The sequence below is a fragment of the Lepidochelys kempii genome, chromosome 1 (genome assembly GCF_965140265.1).
Source record: "Lepidochelys kempii isolate rLepKem1 chromosome 1, rLepKem1.hap2, whole genome shotgun sequence".
NCBI lineage: Eukaryota > Metazoa > Chordata > Testudines > Cheloniidae > Lepidochelys > Lepidochelys kempii.
The window spans coordinates 60,848,295-60,867,170 of NC_133256.1; the positions used below are offsets into that span (position 1 = coordinate 60,848,295).

Here is an 18,876-nt window from a genome sequence, read left to right on the forward strand (position 1 = left end):
CAACCTGTGGAGCTCCTTGCCAGAGGATATTGTGAAGGCCAAGACTATAACAGGGTTCAAAAAAGAACTAGAGAAGTTCATGGAGGCTAGGTCCATCAATGGCTATTAGCCAGGATGAGCTGGGAAGGTGTCCCTAGGCTCTGTTTTCCAGAAGCTTGGAATGGATCACTTGGTGATTACCTGTTCTGTTCATTCCCTCTGGGGTTCCTGGCATTGGCCACTGTCAGAAGATGGGCTAGATGGACCTTTGGTCTGACCCAGTATGGCTGTTCTTATGTTCTTGTGTTCTTTACAATTTTTAATATGATTTGGACCCCTCAAGGTATCCTGTGTAATTCATGATCTTACTACTGTTACCCTCATCTTCCCTCCCCCATTTCCTCTTATTGTCTGTAACATTCATCTGTTGTGCCTTGTCTTCAATTAGTTTGCAAGCACTTTGGGACCTGGACCATGGCTTCCTGTGTATTTGTCCAATGCCTAGAACAATGGGGCACCAGCTCTGATTGGGACTTATTAGTACTGTTGAATTACAAATAATGATTGAATATTGAGATTGTGCTAAGTGACAAGAACTGTTCATGGTCACAAGTATTATAAGCTCTCATATGTTTCTGAAAGAACAGAAAGCATGTTGTTTCCTGTGGTAAAGAGTCACTTGTAACTGTTCAAACAGTGTGTGTTACTTGATCGTTGCCCAAAAGTTATTCTTAAAACTCTGAAGGTGATAATATACAGCTCAGAATAAAATGTTTAGGCATGGAGGGTTAGCTGTCTGGGTCAGGTAGCTAAAGATTAATGCAGACTTCACAAGCCTCCTTGTAACTAGCTTCTAATAACTTTGATGAGGATAGCAAATACTCTGTAGCATTGCTTATACCTGTCACTTGAACTGGCAACCAGTTTTGTCACTTGCAGGTGATTCTTACAATGTTTAATGGGTTCTTGTTCAGCCGAGTTGCCAAACAGCAGTCAGCAGCATTGCACACTAAGCCTCAAATCCTCTCCCAGGCACCCAGCTCCAGTAAATGGGCTGAACATATCCAGGGAGAGAGGAGGGGAAGGAGTATTCCACCAGGGCCACATGTCTACACAGGCCATGGCGGTGAGCCTCTGGGCCCGGGTCAACAGACCCGGGCTTTTGAGGCTCACCCTGCATTCTAAAAGTAGCTATGTAAATCTTCTGCCGACTTGCACAGGCTGAAATTGTGGAAAAGCAGCATCACTTTCCCCACAACCTCAGCCGTGCAGAACACAATGCCATCCACAGTGTCAGAAACAACTCTGACATCATAATCAAAAAGGCTGACAAAGGAGGTGCTGTTGTCATCATGAATAGGTCGGAATATGAACAAGAGGCTGCTTGGCAGCTCTCCAACACCACTTTCACAAGCCATTACCCTCTGATCCCACTGAGAGTTACTAAAAGAAACTACAGCATTACAACTCCCTGAAAAAGCACAAGATGAAATCCGCACAGACACACCCCTGGAACCCCGACCTGGGATATTCTATCTACTACCCAAGATCCATAAACCTGGAAATCCTGGGCGCCCCATCATCTCAGGCATTGGCACCCTGACAGCAGGATTGTCCGGCTATGTAGACTCCCTCCTCAGGCCCTACGCTACCAGCACTCCCAGCTACCTTTGAGACACCACTGACTTCCTGAGGAAACTACAATCCATCGGTGATCTTCCTGATAACACCATCCTGGCCACTATGGATGTAGAAGCCCTCTACACCAACATTCCACACAAAGATGGACTACAAGCCGTCAAGAACACTATCCCCGATAATGTCACGGCTAACCTGGTGGCTGAACTTTGTGACTTTGTCCTTACACATAACTATTTTACATTTGGGAACAATGTATACCTTCAAATCAGTGGCACTGCTATGGGTACCCGCATGGCCCCACAGTATGCCAACATTTTTATGGCTGACTTAGAACAACGCTTCCTCAGCTCTCGTCCCCTAACGCCCCTACTCTACTTGTGCTATATTGATGACATCTTCATCATCTGGACCCATGGAAAAGAAGCTCTTGAGGAATTCCACCATGATTTCAACAATTTCCATCCCACCATCAACCTCAGCCTGGTCCAGTCCACACAAGAGATCCTCTTCCTGGACACTACAGTGCTAATAAATGATGGTCACATAAACACTACCCTATACCAGAAACCTACTGACCACTATTCCTACCTGCATGCCTCCAGCTTTCACCCTGACCACACCACACGATCCATTGTCTACAGCCAAGCTCTGTGATACAACCACATTTGCTCCAACCCCTCAGACAGAGACAAACACCTACAAGATCTCTATCAAGCATTCTTACAACTACAGTACCCGCCTGCTGAAGTGAAGAAACAGATTGATAGAGCCAGAAGAGTTCCCAGAAGTCACCTACTATAGGACAGGCCTAACAAAGAAAATAACAGAACACCACTAGCCGTCACCTTCAGCCCCCAACTAAAACCCCTCCAACGCATTATCAAGGATCTACAACCTATCCTGAAGGATGACCCAACTCTCTCACAAATCTTGAGAGACAGGCCAGTCCTTGCCTACAGACAGCCCCCCAACCTGAAGCGAATACTCACCAGCAACCACATACCACACAACAGAACCACTAACCCAGGAACCTATCCTTGCAACAAAGCCCGTTGCTAACTGTGCCCACATATCTATTCAGGGGACACCATCACAGGGCCTAATAACATCAGCCACACTATCAGAGGCTCGTTCACCTGCACATCTACCAATGTGATATATGCCATCATGTGCCAGCAATGCCCCTCTGCCATGTACATTGGTCAAACTGGATAGTCTCTACGTAAAAGAATAAATGGACACAAATCAGATGTCAATTATAACATTCATAAACCAGTCGGCGAACACTTCAATCTCTCTGGTCATGCGATTACAGACATGAAAGTTGCGATATTACAACAGAAAAACTTCAAATCCAGACTCCAGCGAGAGACTGCTGAATTGGAATTCATTTGCAAATTGGATACAATTAACTTAGGCTTGAATAGAGACTGGGAGTGGCTAAGTCATTATGCAAGGTAACCTATTTCCCCTTGTTTTCCTAACCCCCCCCCTTCCTCAGACGTTCTTGTTAAACCCTGGATTTGTGCTGGAAATGGCCCACCTTGATTATCATACACATTGTAAGGAGAGCGATCACTTTACATAAGCTATTACCAGCAGGAGAGTGGGGTGGGGGGAGAGAAAACCTTTTGTAGTGATAAACACCCATTTTTTCATGATTTTTGTGTATAAAAACAAACATCTTCTGTATTTTCCACAGTATGCATCCGATGAAGTGAGCTGTAGCTCACGAAAGCTTATGCTCAAATAAATTGGTTAGTCTCTAAGGTGCCACGAGTACTCCTTTTCTTTTTGCGAATACAGACTAACACGGCTGTTACTCTGAAACCTATGTAAACCTTGTGGCTCAGGCTGGAGCTAGGGCTCCAAAGCCTAGGAAGAGAGTGGGCTTCAGAGTCCGAGCTCCAGCCCGAGTTGCAACTTCAAAGCAATATCTACACAGCTATTTTTATCGCAGTAGTGTGAGCCTGAGTTTGTCGCCCTGGGCTCAGAGGCTTGCTGCCACTGGCTGTATCGACATACCCGCTGGCAGTGGAAATGTCTATAGCTGTTATTCCAGCCAGGATAGGCTGTGAAGCCCTAGCACCTGACCTCCATCCGAGATAACAAGCCAACAGATTTACAAACTCAGTCCCTTCCATCTTTGCAACAGCTTTTGGGGATTTCTCTTGAAGCTGGGTTAGGTGATGCACAGGAGATGCACATTCTTCCCAGGTTCTGTTGCATTAGTGTCCCTTCTGTACCTCACAGAGTAGGAGGTTATCCCTCTGGTTAAAGCTTCTGTGTCGAAGTCAAGGTTAACGCAGTGGTGGTGCATAGCACTGTGTAATGACTCTAGCTAACCATAAAGTGATGTATGTTGGTCAGCATGAATGTACTAGTGTATACATTTAGTTGCCTCGGTACACTGCAAAGAAGTCCCAAACTGCAACATTTGAAAGTTTGGTTCAGGCCTCTGAATTAGAGGAGGAAATTTTGAAAAATACTTTCTATTGGACTGGAGGTTTGTGTTTGCTTAGCCTGTTTTGCTCAGATGTAGTTATTTGGTTGTTATGAAAAAAGATTCTATCCTCTTAGTTGTCCATTAGACTCCTCACAACAATTTCTTGAGGGTAAATTTTATCATGGAAGAATGATTACATGCTTTTCAAAACAATTTAATTTGATATAACAATACTGTAGCTGCAGCTAAATCTTCCAGAGAGATGCTGTGGAGGAGCCAAATTAGATGCAACAATGAACCTATAGGTGTATTTTAATGACTACACTATATTTGCAATAAGATATTTGTATTGTTTGAAAAATAATAGAAATTAATTGGGTCAAAGAAAGGTTTGTCCTGTCAAAAGTAAAGTATTTTTATTGCTAATGATGTATTGAGATCTCCTGTTCAGGCAACAAACTAGTTTGACAAAGATTTTGACTCATGTTATGTGCGATTACGCAGGATACAAGAGACTCTTTATACAGTAAGGTCTGTTCAAGAGAGGCCTGAAGTTAAGTGGTGTTAATATATCATTTCTTATTCTCTGGAAAGTAACCATATTGTTACTGTCGATCGCCATTAAAAATTCTGTAATATCAAGCTTGAAATCATTTAATCAGATTTGTGCTCCTGTTACAAAATGCAGATAGAATTTTGGAGGGTTTTTTTTTTAATTACAGCTATTGCATAGTGATATCACAGTTCAAAAATGAAGACAGTACTGCATCATACTTTGCTAAGCCAAATGACCATTGTTGCTGCCAAGTATAAGAACTGCCAAGAGTAAAGTTCTTCTCCAGGACGTTAATAGTATCGCTGAAATAATGGCTGTCACATTTCCTTATGTATATTTATGCTCAGATAATTTATTTAAATAGTGTTCTTGGTATATGCTTTATAGCCTTCCACATTTTGCTATACAAATTTAGGCTTATATTGCAGACTGTGCAATTCATTTGGCAAATGTAATTTCCATCCCTGCATACTAATCGATTTCTCCACAAACACCTGCTATCAGTTATGATAATAAAAATGCCATTCTAAATTGAAAAGGGGCCAAATCGAGCTTCCTAAGGAAATGACTTCAGTATCTTTCAGTGCGGCAAATGTAGTAATGTTCTTGTAGTGCCAAGGTTGGTTGTTGTTTGGGGGTTTTTTTGGGTTGTTGTTTGGGGGGGTGTTTTTTTAGCATTTGTATTTTATATAATTTTGCTCTATGACATCATTTCTCTGTCTAAATGATTCCTCGTAACCAGGGAATTCTCAGGGAGGCAGGAGTGGAGTTTCCACATTTCCTCTCTCTTGGGACCAAATCCAAAAAGCTTTACTTAGCCAAAACTCCCTAGCATAACAGGGCCTTAATCCTGACTGGAACCTCTGGGTGCTACCATAGTATAAATATTAAACAGTCACGTCAGTTTCTATAACATTGCTGGGCAAAAGCTGTGAAGTCAATAGAGTTTTGCCAATTGAAGAACTTAAGAATTTTGCCTTTCACTAGGTTTTAGGGAAGAAACTGATATCTATGTCTAAATTTAGCAGCCAGTCTATGAAGAGTGATTGAAACAATTTATGGCCTCATCTCACTAGGAAATAACCTCTTGTTGACTATGCCCCTGTCAAATGATTAACTGCTAATGTACACAGAACAAAACTGTTTTCACCATTATGCCCTCCCACACTCAGAAATGTTGTGCCCGTTTTCAGAAATGGTGATTCTCTAGTGGAGCTCAGCAGACATTTTTACCTCCATATGTGACTCGGTAGCAAAATGCATGCATCTCAGCTCCACTGCAGCTTATGCTATCAGTTGTACCAGTATGACTGCACCATTGCTGAGACACAGGTAGGAAACTGTCAAGAGTAGATACCTCCCTTGCAGAAAAAAATGAATGACTCCGTGTTAAGTCAGGGCTGTAGCACAGTTTCAGAATCAGGGTCAAAAATTCATTCACAGCTAAACCGTTTTCAACACTAGTTTGAGGTGGTGGGGTTGGAAGAGAATTATTGCTGACATCTGTTGTCAGTAATAGGTCATTTTCTGAAGTCTCTCTTAGGACATTTCTCTTGGGCAGTGGTTCTCAACTTCTCTCCTTCCCGTCAGCACTCTTCTCCCAGCCATTACACATCTGTCCTCCCATTTAGCAATATCAGAAAGGCAAGGTTGTCATGACCCCCTGACACCTATTTGCAATTGCCCATGCGGGTCCCTACCTCCATGTCAAGAAATCCTGCTTTAGGATATTTATATAAGGCCTTGTCTGCACTAAAGAACTGAACCATTTGTTACTGAACCAGATTAAGTGTAAACAATTAAGTGTCTCCACACTAGTCATACCAAACTGGTTTATTTTGCCCCATATTCACACTTGTGCTGTCCTAAACAATTTCATTTGCAATTCCTTTTGTCTAACAATTCACAGCTAGCTCCTAGAAGTAGTGCATCCTGGAAAATGTCACAAGGCCACTTAGGGCTTGACTAAACAGAAATGCTCAGGAAAGTGAATTAAGATAAATCAAATTTAGGACATTTTGATTCTGAATAAGAGTTTTCCACACAGGAGTTAAATGCAATTTAACTAACTCACTTTAATTTGGATGAACTTTCCTGAGTGTCCCCCTGTAGACAAGCCCTTAGTGTACTGTGGGGCATTAATAGGGAGGACTAGTTGAACCATTTCAGCTTGTCTGTGTTCACTCTTGCACCAAACCAGTTGAAATTGAACCTATGAAGCTGTGACAGTTTATTAGTCCTGCTATTTCTAACGAACTATTAGACTCTTTGTAAACTATTAGCAGACCATTTGAGAAGTTCTTGTGTGTGCTGGACTCTTCAGACCCGAGAGTGGCGACTCAGACTCGAGCTGCATCCACACTACGAAGTGCCTGGGCTCTGACCCACATCACAGAGGGACTCAGGCTCTGACCCTCCACCCTGCAGGGTCCGTAGGCCCCAGTCAAGAGGGTTTCCTGACCCGAGTCAGCCTCATTTCTGTATGGATGGAAGGGGCGCTTGGGCATGAACCTGAGTCAGAGCTTGGGCTTAGTGTGCTGTGTAAACATACCCAAAATGTTCTACAAATATTCTTAAGGCTTTCACCAGTTTAATTTCTCTAGACCAAACTTAAGAGTCGAGTGTTTACCTTGTATAGATTTATGCTGCATCCCCTTTTGTCTGAACAATGCCCTATGTTATCTGCCAGCAAATAAGTCATCATATTGGATTTTTTTTTGAATGTTCATTTTCTCATAGCTCTAACAGCCCAAGCTTATGCACTGAAGGAAGAGAATGACAGCCTCCGATGGCAGCTGGATGCTTACAGAAATGAGGTGGAGCTTCTAAAACAAGAGAAAGGACAACTCTTTAGGACAGAAGAAAGTCTCACAAAGGACCAACAGTTGCAATTTCTGCAGCAGACTATGCAAGGCATGCAGCAGGTAACATGAGTCAATTTTTAATGCCTTTTCCCAATAATGTATATGCAAAAGGGGTATTTTTTGTTAGGAAAAAAATCACTGCAAATTTCTGCAGTGCTAAAATCAGTTTTTTTAAGATGGTAAGGGGCCTGACCATGATTTCTTTGCATACTCAAATGCCTGTTGATTTCTGCAGGCTGTTTTGGGTGTATACAGACGGCAGCATCAGGCCACAGGGATTAAAGACCTGCTGACAAAGGGGATGTCTACACTGCAGTCTGACGTGCGATTGCAGCGTGGGTTGGCCTAGCTCTGCAAGAAAACAGCAGGTTTAAGAAGCCTTTTCCAACCTAGCATGGCCAGTGCCCCAAAGGCCGCAGGTCAGGTATGGGTCATAGCGCCAGCAGCCTTAAACAGCATCAGAGCTGTGCAGTGCGCGAGGGGAGAGAACACACAGTACCACTGCAAAGGCTGTACCAAGGGCTGCTGTGGCCTGTGCTCCCATGACACTTCTAAAGACACTTGTCCATCTCCTCAGCAAGTATAAATTGACATACCACCACTGAAGTCAGTGGCGCTAGATTGATTTACACTAGCTGAGGACCTGGCCCATTGTGACTGAGTCAAACATAATGTCGCCAGAAGCTGCTGCTGGTGTAGTACACCTCCACTTTCCTTCTACTGTGGCCAGTGACTTAAAGCCATAGATTGACCCTTTATTTCTAAGGATCCTTCTGTTTCCAAACAGTTAATCAGCTCCCACTTCTGTTATTATCATTGGAAGTCATAAATCCCCTCTCTGTGACATTGCAGTTAGTAGTCATTGTGGGGTCCCAGACTTCTGCCTTCTGACCAGGAGTGAGCTTCAGTACAGATCTGTACATGAACACCCAGATCCCTCATCTTTCTTTTACAACATTGGGAGAATTTGTGGCCTAAGTGAGTAATTTCTTAATAAAATATATGAGAACTAACAAATTAGGCATTAGTTGCTCTTCAAATATGATGCTAAAGTGCCTTAGGCCTCAAAGCACCTAAGCACACGCTTTAAGCATATGAATAATCTCATCCTTACTTAAGCACACGCTTAAGTATTGCTGACTTCATTAAAGTTAAGCACCTGAACACATGCTTTGCTAAATCTGAGCCTTAGTGTCTGTCCTCTGTTGCCTTGCACTTTGTGTAGCCATTCACACCAGTACAAATGTGTATAAAATGCTACCAAACCAAAGTGGTCGTGTTTTTACACTCACTAGCCACTGGTTTAGATTGTCACCTGTGTTGCAAGGGCAAAAGAGAATCAGGCCCTGGAATTTTAATTGAATTAGGATTGAAACTTCAGCCAGATACCAATATTGTTAACCAAGCGTGTTAAGAGAAAACCCACCGTTTATTATCCACTATCTATCTGTGTCACACCAACTGTAGTTTCCCATCCTCCGTGGTTTTTTAAATCCTTGACATTTTGCTGTGAGTTTTTGAATTTTTGCTAGTTTGACATCTGGGATCAAGCCAACCAACTTCCTATGGGGGAGGATTACAAAAGGTTCAAGAAGTTGGAAAAGGGGCTGTAGTTAAGCCAATTTGAGGATATGCTGAGGATTGCAGAGATGAGGAGTCTTGTTGGGAAGTTGTTAGCAGGTTCAACAGCTGAATGGAGCTGGGTTGGGTCACTTTTGCGGATGATTGTAATGGGTTTGAGTAGATGTGTTTGGGTTGTTAGTAGCACTTGTGACACGCCACGACATTTACACTTTTCCTGTGATTCATCCAGGAATATTTAGAAATAGGCCTCTCATTTAGGTAGAACCTATGAAATCTGAGTTTGGTTTTCGGAAATACTGAAGATTGACAGCTTCAATTGAAATCCATCAGCACAGCATGTGTACAGCACCTATGAAAATCAGGCTCTATATGAAATATTAAACACACATCCAGGTCTTGGCTGGTAATGGTTTAACAAGAAGACCTCTCTCATTCCCTTTTATCTTGTTGTGTATATATTATATTTAATTTAAGACAAGATGAACTGGTTTCCACCGAGTTCCTGAGCCCTACCTACACATTAAAAAAAACAGTTCCTCATCCTTCCTTTCCATTCACACCCACTCCCCTGCAACCGCAAACCCCTTCCTCCCTCTCACTTCGAAAACTAAAGAATAATTGATTTGAGCTGCAGTTGAAGAGCAGGTCTGGCTGAGAAAATGGATGCATTTTGAGCGTCAAGGAATTTTCTGTGCACAGACTTGGTGCCAAACAGTAGCAAATAATGCAACACTGATGTATTTTTAATGCACTCCAATTATCTGGTGATTTTTCAGGTTTCTTTTGCACACTTACAGGACTGATGAAATGAGTGATTATTTTCTCTTCTCTCACCACTTCTGTTGCTCAAAAGCATTATCAGCAAAATCACATAGATATTTGCTCATGAAGTATACCATATAGGCAGTCATAGCAATCTAGCAATTTATGTTGTCGAAAAATGTGTAATAGCAGCTCAGGCATTGAAGTTATGTGTTTTTGAGTTAACTTCCTCCATGAATTTGTGTCACCATTTAATTTCATACCCACTATGAGGTCTCAAACAAATGGAAATAATGTCTTGTATCCATGGTAACAAATGAGGTACACTGTACCTGATTTGAAGATGGAAATTGAATTAACTTGTCACTTCTGTATAGGTGGTGTTAGCTTCCATGTATTTCTATATAGCAGTGGTTCCCAAACTTGGGACACTGCTTGTTTGGTGGCCAGTATGTCCCTCGGCCCGCGCCACTTCCCGCAGCCCCCATTGGCCTGGCACAGCAAACCGCAGGAAGTGGGAGCCATGATTGGCTGAACCTGCAGACATGGCAGGTAAACAAACCGGCCGGGCCCACCAGGGGCTTCCCTGCACAAGCGGCGTTCCAAGTTTGGGAACCACTGCTATACGGGGACACACATACAAAATATATACCTTTTCAAATTGCTCTGTATTTGAGCATCTCACCGCTGGAATCAATGTAAGGAAACTCTGTGATCAGAGAGATTTTGCTTTCAGAATGTAATTCCAGTGTCGTTTTGGGGGAACAGGTTAGATACTTTAGGATCTAATGTTAATCACTCAATGCTAAGTATATTTGAATCTTGCCTCCCTAGTGTGAAATGACTGAAAATGCCCAGACAACAGGACATGGATTTTTACCATATAGAGATTATAGATGACATATATTCTGAGCGATGCTGAAGTTCATTTTGATTAATTTTTAATGCATACCAGGTGACTTTATGAATTCCTTAGAGAATTATTTATCAGAGTATTAACAGTATTGGCCTGTAGACTATACTATTGTGTGGACCTTTTGCTGTGTCCTCACACTACCTTGGTAACATTATTTCAGTTGAGACTTATGAAGAACAGGAGCGAGGATTTGACTTGGCCATCTTTAGGAAGAGTCACAGAAAAGTCATACTGAACAAAGGAAATGTCACAAAAACATTGTTAAAAATATTAAGAGGGAAAGGATTAGCCTGCAAAAGAACCTTTGTTCTGCTATTTACAATGCAAACAATTCATACAGTGCAAGTTCTGTGATAACAAATGGCCAGTTTGAACCCAGGTCTTAGACAGAACTGTCCTCTAGTTGTCATGGCCTTTGCGTTGTTTTGCTGAGCATCCTGCATCTCCCACTGAAGTCACTGGGAGCTGGAGGTGCCCAACACTTGTCAGGTTTCAGGCTCTTCCTCAAAGATATTCATATGAAATCAATGGAAGTTAGATACCTAAATACTTTAGAGGAACTAGGCCCTACTCTGTAAATTGGTTGATTATGGACCATGTCATTATCTGCATTTCAAATATCATAAAGGATGCCATCATTATTTAGCAAATAGTAATAACCATTGGTGAGATTTTCAAAAGCACTCAGCATTCACCTAACTTTGCTGGAGTGCATTGGAGTTTGACCATTCACTTTAATGGGAGCCATGTTAGGCCAATGCTGAGCACTTTTGAAAAGTCCTCACTATTCTGCTAGATGTTGCCCTCTGAGAATTAAATTACGTAAGCCAGACTCTGTCATAGTTGGAATGAAAAACATTATCTTTTACATAGAGGTGGTGGGCAAATCGTGTATCAGCATGATCCCATTGACTTCAGTGGGCGAGGGCTGAGAGCATATTTCTTCACAGGGAGTTCAGTAACTTGTAGGATGGATCTATGTGGGACCTTTTTCTTTACTTCTTCCTTGTGGCTGATCTACTGTCTAAACTCCCATGAACCTCAATCAGTGTTTAGCGCTACAGGTCTCAAGGTCTCAAAGAAGATTTTCCTATCACATCCATTCCATTCACTCACAAGCAAACTTTCCTAAATGCCAAAAGTCACAGATACTTTTGTAAAAGCCTGAAAATCACAAAATCCAGGGCTGTCATGACCACTATAACAACCCATTCATCCTTAAGCGTGAATGTTCCGGCAGCAGATGAATGCTAAGATTCATAGCATAGTCAGGTGGATGGGGCTCGTTGTGGGTTATATTCATTAGTATATCCTAACTACAGAAGGGCTTATTTATTCTATTTCATCCTTCCACTCCGTACTCACCAAACATTTACTCAACATGTCGCCCAGCATACACATGCTCAAGATTAACCTGTTTCTTCTGAAAATGCAGTATTAGAGAGGAGAGTAAATGAGAGGAAAAAATATCACCCTTATATTCACTTTTTACCTGCTGAATAAATATACTAGAGTGATTAAGTTGAAAGTATTTTTGTTGCTTTCCAGAGTATGAATCTTAATTTGATCTATAAATTTACAAAGAGCAACAGCAGTAGCAAGAACCTGGCATTACTGAATGACATTTGAATTCTGAAAACAAGTAGCCCTGTTTCTGGGAAGGGGGAGGAAGTGGCTCAGTAACAGTATGTCTGTTCTACAAGCATGACATCTGTACAGATGCAGCACTGCAGCTATGCCACTGTAGTGTAGATACTGTACTTACTACAACAACAGAAGGGGTTTTTCCGTCACTGTAGTAAATTCACCCTCTCAGAAGGAAGTCGCTAGGTCAATGGAACATTTCTTCTGTCAACCTAGCTACATATACAGTGGGTGTTAGAGCCACCTAACTGCATCGCACAGTGTGTGAAATTTTTCACAGCCTTGAGTGACATCGCTAGGTCATAGAATCATAGAATCATAGAATATCAGGGTTGGAAGGGACCCCAGAAGGTCATCTAGTCCAACCCCCTGCTCAAAGCAGGACCAATTCCCAGTTAAATCATCCCAGCCAGGGCTTTGTCAAGCCTGACCTTAAAAACCTCTAAGGAAGGAGATTCTACCACCTCCCTAGGTAACGCATTCCAGTGTTTCACCACCCTCTTAGTGAAAAAGTTTTTCCTAATATCCAATCTAAACCTCCCCCACTGCAACTTGAGACCATTACTCCTCGTTCTGTCATCTGCTACCATTGAGAACAGTCTAGAGCCATCCTCTTTGGAACCCCCTTTCAGGTAGTTGAAAGCAGCTATCAAATCCCCCCTCATTCTTCTCTTCTGCAGGTCAACCTAAGTTTTAGGTGTAGGTCAGGCCAAAGGATGCTTAAGCACTCTTTCCTTTACGCTTTGAATTTCACATCCCATTAGGCTTGCCATCAAATACCTACCTGCTGCTGTTCATACTTAAATAATAATTAATAAAGTGCACCAATAGGTTTACATGACAATGATTTAGTTTATCTCAGAATGGGAGACTGGAGTTTTCCTCCAAATGTGGCAACCCCTACCTAAGGCATTGTTTACTGCGGGCATTTCCCCCTAAAATTTCCTCCCGTAGCTATCACGAGTTCAGCTCCACAAGTGGTAGCAGCAATGGAAGTCTTAGTGTAAATAAGGCCCCACTGAGGTTTTAACTACCAGGTCATCTAGATCTGTTCTGAGATTATACATGGTTGAACTGCCTTTGTACCCCGACAGCTGCCACCAGTGATGGAGCTGAAGTGGTAACAGCAGCGGTATGAAATTTTAGGGGAAAAAAAGCCTAAGGTAGACATCCTAGTAGAAAGCACACTGACTGATGTCTACATGAAGATTATAGTCTAGCCCTCTTGCAGGAAATCCTTAAACACTAGACTTCTCCCGCTGGTTATATTACTCTTAGCTTTAGCGTGGAATTTTCAAAAGCATTTGATGTTGGCCTAATTCTGCTCCCATGAAGTCAATGGAAGCAAAGTTAGGCTAGCGCTGAGCACTTTTGAAAATCCCAGCCTTAGTGGTGAATACTTATTTCTTTAAAGATGAATGGTAAAATTGAAATTCATGGCAAATTTGAGTCAGCTCAAAACATGAACCTTTGCAAAGTAGAGTAGACCAGTTTTCAGAGTAGCAGCTGTGTTAGTCTGTATCTGCAAAAAGAAAAGGAGTACTTGTGGCACCTTATAGAGCTGTAGCTCCTGAAAACTTATGCTCAAATAAATTTGTTAGTCTCTAAGGTGCCACAAGTACTCCTTTTCTTTTTACAGTAGACCAGTAATTTTTATCTAGACCAACTTCAAGGCTTTCTGTTAATCTATGTAGTTTCTCTAGCCTCAATGTGTAAGTTTTTTTTTTAACTTTGCTTTAAAGATCAATCAAATATTTCTCTTTGAAAAAGAAAAAGAAAATCTAAAATCTAAGTGGGTTTGTTAAATATGAGGATGCTATGGTTATGAAGAAGTGGTTTCATGCAATTTGTGGTCACATGGAGAAATAGACATACTTGTACCATTCAGTGCTCTACTTTTATAGAATGAAATTGTCATCCCTTCTAAGTACAAAACAAATGTATAAAATTGAAGCCTGATGAATGTCTCATTCTATATGTGTCTGCCTGTCTTGGGCTCAGCCCTGCCCTCTGCTGTGCAGCATTGAGACTTCACACTCAAGGTGGCAGCAGGACGGCATATAGTACAGTAATATGCACCAAGAGGTAAGCCTGCCTAATGCCTTTACCTATGGGGGCATGCTTGTCCCACCCCAAATAAAGAACAATTGATTAACATTCATGCTGCTACCAGGTGAGTGTGCACTTTGTTCCTGGTTACAAGACCAGCCAGGTTCACTGCTCAGGGTGGAGCCCTGGCCAGCTGGAGCCAGTAGCAGCAAATGCACAGGGCTCTTAATCAGCACAGTGCCCGTCCGCCAGGTCAGGATTTAGATCCTTCTTCCATTACAAATCCCATCAGCCTCCCAGATAGTGAGATCCTAATGTATTCTGTAAAGTGGGCAGGCCTGGGGAACAAGAGAGGTAAGTGCCATACCCTTCGCCTAACTGATATGCTGCATTTCCCTTCACTGTAATTTTTAAAAATTCATTAATTACCTTTTTAATTTGTCCAGTCTCATATTAGGCCTGGTCGTATGTTAATATAAATGCTGCAGTGTGGCTAGCTTCATTTATAACTCATTTCTAAAGCACGTGCTGCCAGCTCCTTTGACTTGTCTTTCACATTTTCTTGTTTCCTTGGTGATTTGTCTGGTCTCATCAGTGTCTTGTTACTAATGCATATTTGCTCAGCTGGGAAGTTGCACTCCCATTGTTCAAGGCTGCCGTGCACTGGCCATTTATGATATGAAATCCTGATTTAGTAGTGTACAAACTTAATATTGTAACTAATCCATAGAGCTAATGGGTTTGATGGCTGCAAAGTGTGTGTGTGTGTGTGTGTGTTCCTTCATTCTGCTTCATTTTTTTCTTTAACCTAACGAGAATTCTGCCAAGAAATGGTTACATTCTTCTTTTCTTCCATTGTTTGTAAAAAGCCTCAAAGGAGCTTGAAACACATTTACCCTTGCTGATTTTTGTCCTTTTCCATTTTGAAGATTTTAAATTCTCTTTATTTGTGTAGAATAAAGTTTTGATTGACTTGACTGGGTTTTGCTTTTAAAAAAAGGAATTGCTAGCCTGGATGGCTAATGGAATTCATAATGAGATAGGGAGACTTCCACCACTAGGTCTCTGATTCAAGTCTGCCCCAGGGGAAATAGTTCCATTCATGCATGAGCAAAGGTTGCTAGATCAGGCCCTATGTTGTTAGTGACTGAAAACTGTCACCCTCTGATGTCTGGTAGTCTAATTTAACTGGTGTGCTGCAAATCCTCCTCAGTGGATATGCCACAGCCATTCCAGAGGCTGGGAGGAGATCTCATATCCCCTCCCAGGTAACTGAGTGGACAAGGTATGCTGTAATGAATACCTTGTTATAACAAACTTGGCTACTTCCTCAGAGATGTTCATTACAGCAAGTGTAATGTACTTTACTTTTTAGTAAAGTTAAATTATTATGATCATTTTGTGCTTCATTTCCAGCAGCACTAAACAAAATTGTGACCAAAAGAGCAACAGTAGAAGCATGGTATAACAGCTAAATATATTGGAATTGCTGGGGTTCTTTTTTAATATCCTAAAAACCTTGCAGTCTGAAATATGACCTAAGGTCTTATGGTCTATTTCTAGAATGTGCTTGTTGGGCTATTTAGATAGCTGGTTATAAACAATGTTTTCATGGTGGAGCTGTTCACTAGGGAAGGTTTGTCCGTTGTTCTTCGGGGGTGGGGTGTCTACTTATGCACATATGTGTATATGCATGTATGTAATATATATTAAATTTATACACACAGCATTTCTTTTGGTAAATGCAGGTCTTGGGGAAGTATTCAGTGGCTATGTGATGATCATAAACAGAAAGCTATTGCTTTTCCTTTGGGGATTTTTATATGTTTGGGGGGTATTCTGTTTTGTATGGATGTTAGCATTTCTAGCCAGGCTGGCACCACATTGCACACAGCCTGAGTAATTCAGCTGGCTTCTAGAATGCCTTCTATATTTAATGTTTCATGAAAAGAGAAGATTGGTTTAGGATGGTAATTTTCTGTCTGCACTTTTGAGATCTGTGCAGTCTGGGTGATACTGAACTTTACTGGTGGCAGCAGGACAGCATATAGTACAGTAATATGCACCAAGAGGTAGGCCTGCATTGGAGATAGGGAATGTGTTTTAAAAAAAAAAGCTACCTTTTATAATATGCCTGTTTGCTTTGATAACAGCTATTTTAGTCCTCATGAATGATTTGAGATTAATAGCCCTGGAGATTGAAAATTTCTAATTATGTATAAAGCAGATACAGGAGAGTCAGTGGTAATGTAAGCAAACTCCTTGTGATGGTGGTATACAAATCTCACATTGGGACACACAGGATTAATGAGTTTATGTGGGCTCAGTTGGCCCCGTCCAACCCCAGCTGTGAGAGAGGTCAGACTTGGAGGGAGGAGCTTAAAAAGGGAAAACACAATACAGTTAGTATCAGACTGGACCTCTAGTCTTTGGCTCCTGGAGAGCAGACTGGCTGGAGGCAAGAGCTCCTCAGATGACCTGGACCTATTCCAGAAGTTCATCTTTCATAGATTACCAAATCATAGAATATCAGGGTTGGAAGGGACCTCAGGAGGTCATCTAGTCCAACCCCCTACTCAAAACAGGACCAGACCAAGTACTGTCCCTTATTTTTGCCCCAGATCCCTAAATGGCCCCCTCAAGGATTCAGCTCACAACCCTCGGTTTAGCAGGCCAATGCTCAAACCACTGAGCTATTGCTGCCCCTCCATCTGTGGATGATTATTTTTGTTCAGTGTAGACCTGTGCAGCTTTCAAACCAGTGACTCGTAGAGGATAAACCTCTGCAAACATCTAAGGTATAACAGAGCCATGAGCAATACATGTCATGGATTTAGAACAAATAGATCTTGTCCGTAAAAGGCTGACCACTTTCACTGAAAAAATTGCAGAATTGCTGATTGAAGAGAATGCAGGAGCTGTATTAAAGTTATGGAAAACTGGGTCCTCTTCAGTAAATGTTCACACTGTAGATAAAGTGGTCGGAGGGAGTTGATAGTTGAACAAATGAGCGAGCACTTTGGTGGCTGTGCTAAAAGCACTTGATTATAGTCTGTGAGCAGCTACATGGGGAACAAATATTTAGTAAAGGGCTCTGTAGTGGGGTGGGACTCACCCCTGCGGCACCTCCTGATGGTCGTCCAGGGAATTAGCGTTTCCAGCCTTCTACAGGCTGGTGTCCCGCTTGCCGCTGGGCCCCGAGTCCCTCCTGGACCCCGGTGCCCAGTTGTGAGCTGGAGCCGGTTCGCACTGGTTCACTGGAACCAGTTGTTAAATTTAGAAGCCCTTTAAGAACTGGTTGTCCCACGAGGTTGTCCCATGAGGGACAACTGGTTCTAAAAGGGCTTCTAAATTTAACAGCCGGCCAAAAGTGGCACCTTAGGCACCAACTCCGTGGGTGCTCCGGGGCTGGAGCACCCACGGGGAAAATTTGGTGGGTGCAGAGCACCCACCGGCAGCTCCCCGCCCCGCGCTTAGCCCCAGCTCACCTCCCCTCCACCTCTGCCCCCTCCCCTGAACGCGCCGCCCCGCTCTGCTTCTCTCCTCTCCCCCCCGCCCCCGCCCCAGTTTCCAGCAAATCAGCTGTTTGCGTGGGAAGCCTGGAAGGGTTGAGAAGCAGGCAGCAGCTTCGCGCTCAGGCCCAGGCAGGCGGAAAAATTTGTGAGATTTTTCTGTGAAAAATTCTGAGATTTTGAACATTTCTTTTTCTGTAGAGAAAAGAAAAAGAAATCTGACAATTCTTCACAAGATGGCAACCCACAAATCTTCCAGGAAAGCAGCCCAGGAAGCCAGCCAGGCAGAGAACCAAGCTACCGAGAAGCCTGGAAGCTGGGGCTCCCAAGGCTTCTAGGCTCTCAGGTGCCACTCAGTCCACAAAGCAGGCTACTGAGAAGTCAGGAAGTCCTGGCTCCCCAGCAACTCGCAGGATGGAGCGAGAGGGGTGGGTAAGCTGGCAGGAAGGGCTCTGTCAGAAACCTGCCAGATTTTCATTGGAATTTTGACACGCCCCTGCAGAACATGTCAATTGTAATGAATCGGCATTTTCTGACAGAAAAATGTTCCAACAGAAAATTCCCAAGTAGCTGTAATGAATGTGTATATTTAATAACAGTGATGTACAGATTGACTAGGTGCTCACCTTTTCCATGTTCTCACCGCATCAAGTTTACACTACCTTTATTAGCTGCCTCAGACCACACAGCAGATCCAGCTGCATTTTCTGCTCATAATTCTTAAAACATATATAGCTTCAAGGCTTCAAAAGAACCTAGGAGTGAGAAGCCACTAAAGCTGTGGTGTCCAAACTTTTCCTCTCGGGCTCCCTGCTTCCCAGTAATGGAATGTGTCCATATCCCGCCCTGGCCGGGAGTGGAGTCGTGGCTGGGCCAGGGGCCAGAAACGGGGGCTGAGGGGTGAGAGTGGGGGCTGGGAGCCG

At 42.7% G+C, this 18,876-nt stretch overlaps 1 protein-coding gene across 19 annotated transcripts in view; it reads left to right on the forward strand.

Annotated features, from left to right (window-relative positions):
* ENOX1 (ecto-NOX disulfide-thiol exchanger 1) overlaps positions 1 to 18,876 on the forward strand; it is a 503,910-nt gene that overhangs the window by 446,656 nt on the left and 38,378 nt on the right. For 18 of the 19 annotated variants that reach the window (XR_012159113.1, XR_012159112.1, XM_073345396.1 and 15 more), the window contains one exon: positions 7,362 to 7,546. Coding sequence is in view for 17 of the 19 variants with exons in the window: in XM_073345396.1 (XP_073201497.1) it covers positions 7,362 to 7,546 (185 nt within the window). In the remaining 2 variants the exon portion in view is untranslated. Of the gene's footprint in view, positions 1 to 7,361; positions 7,547 to 7,721; positions 7,856 to 18,876 lie in introns of those variants that run through there. The other variant, XM_073345386.1, reaches the window with a different exon arrangement.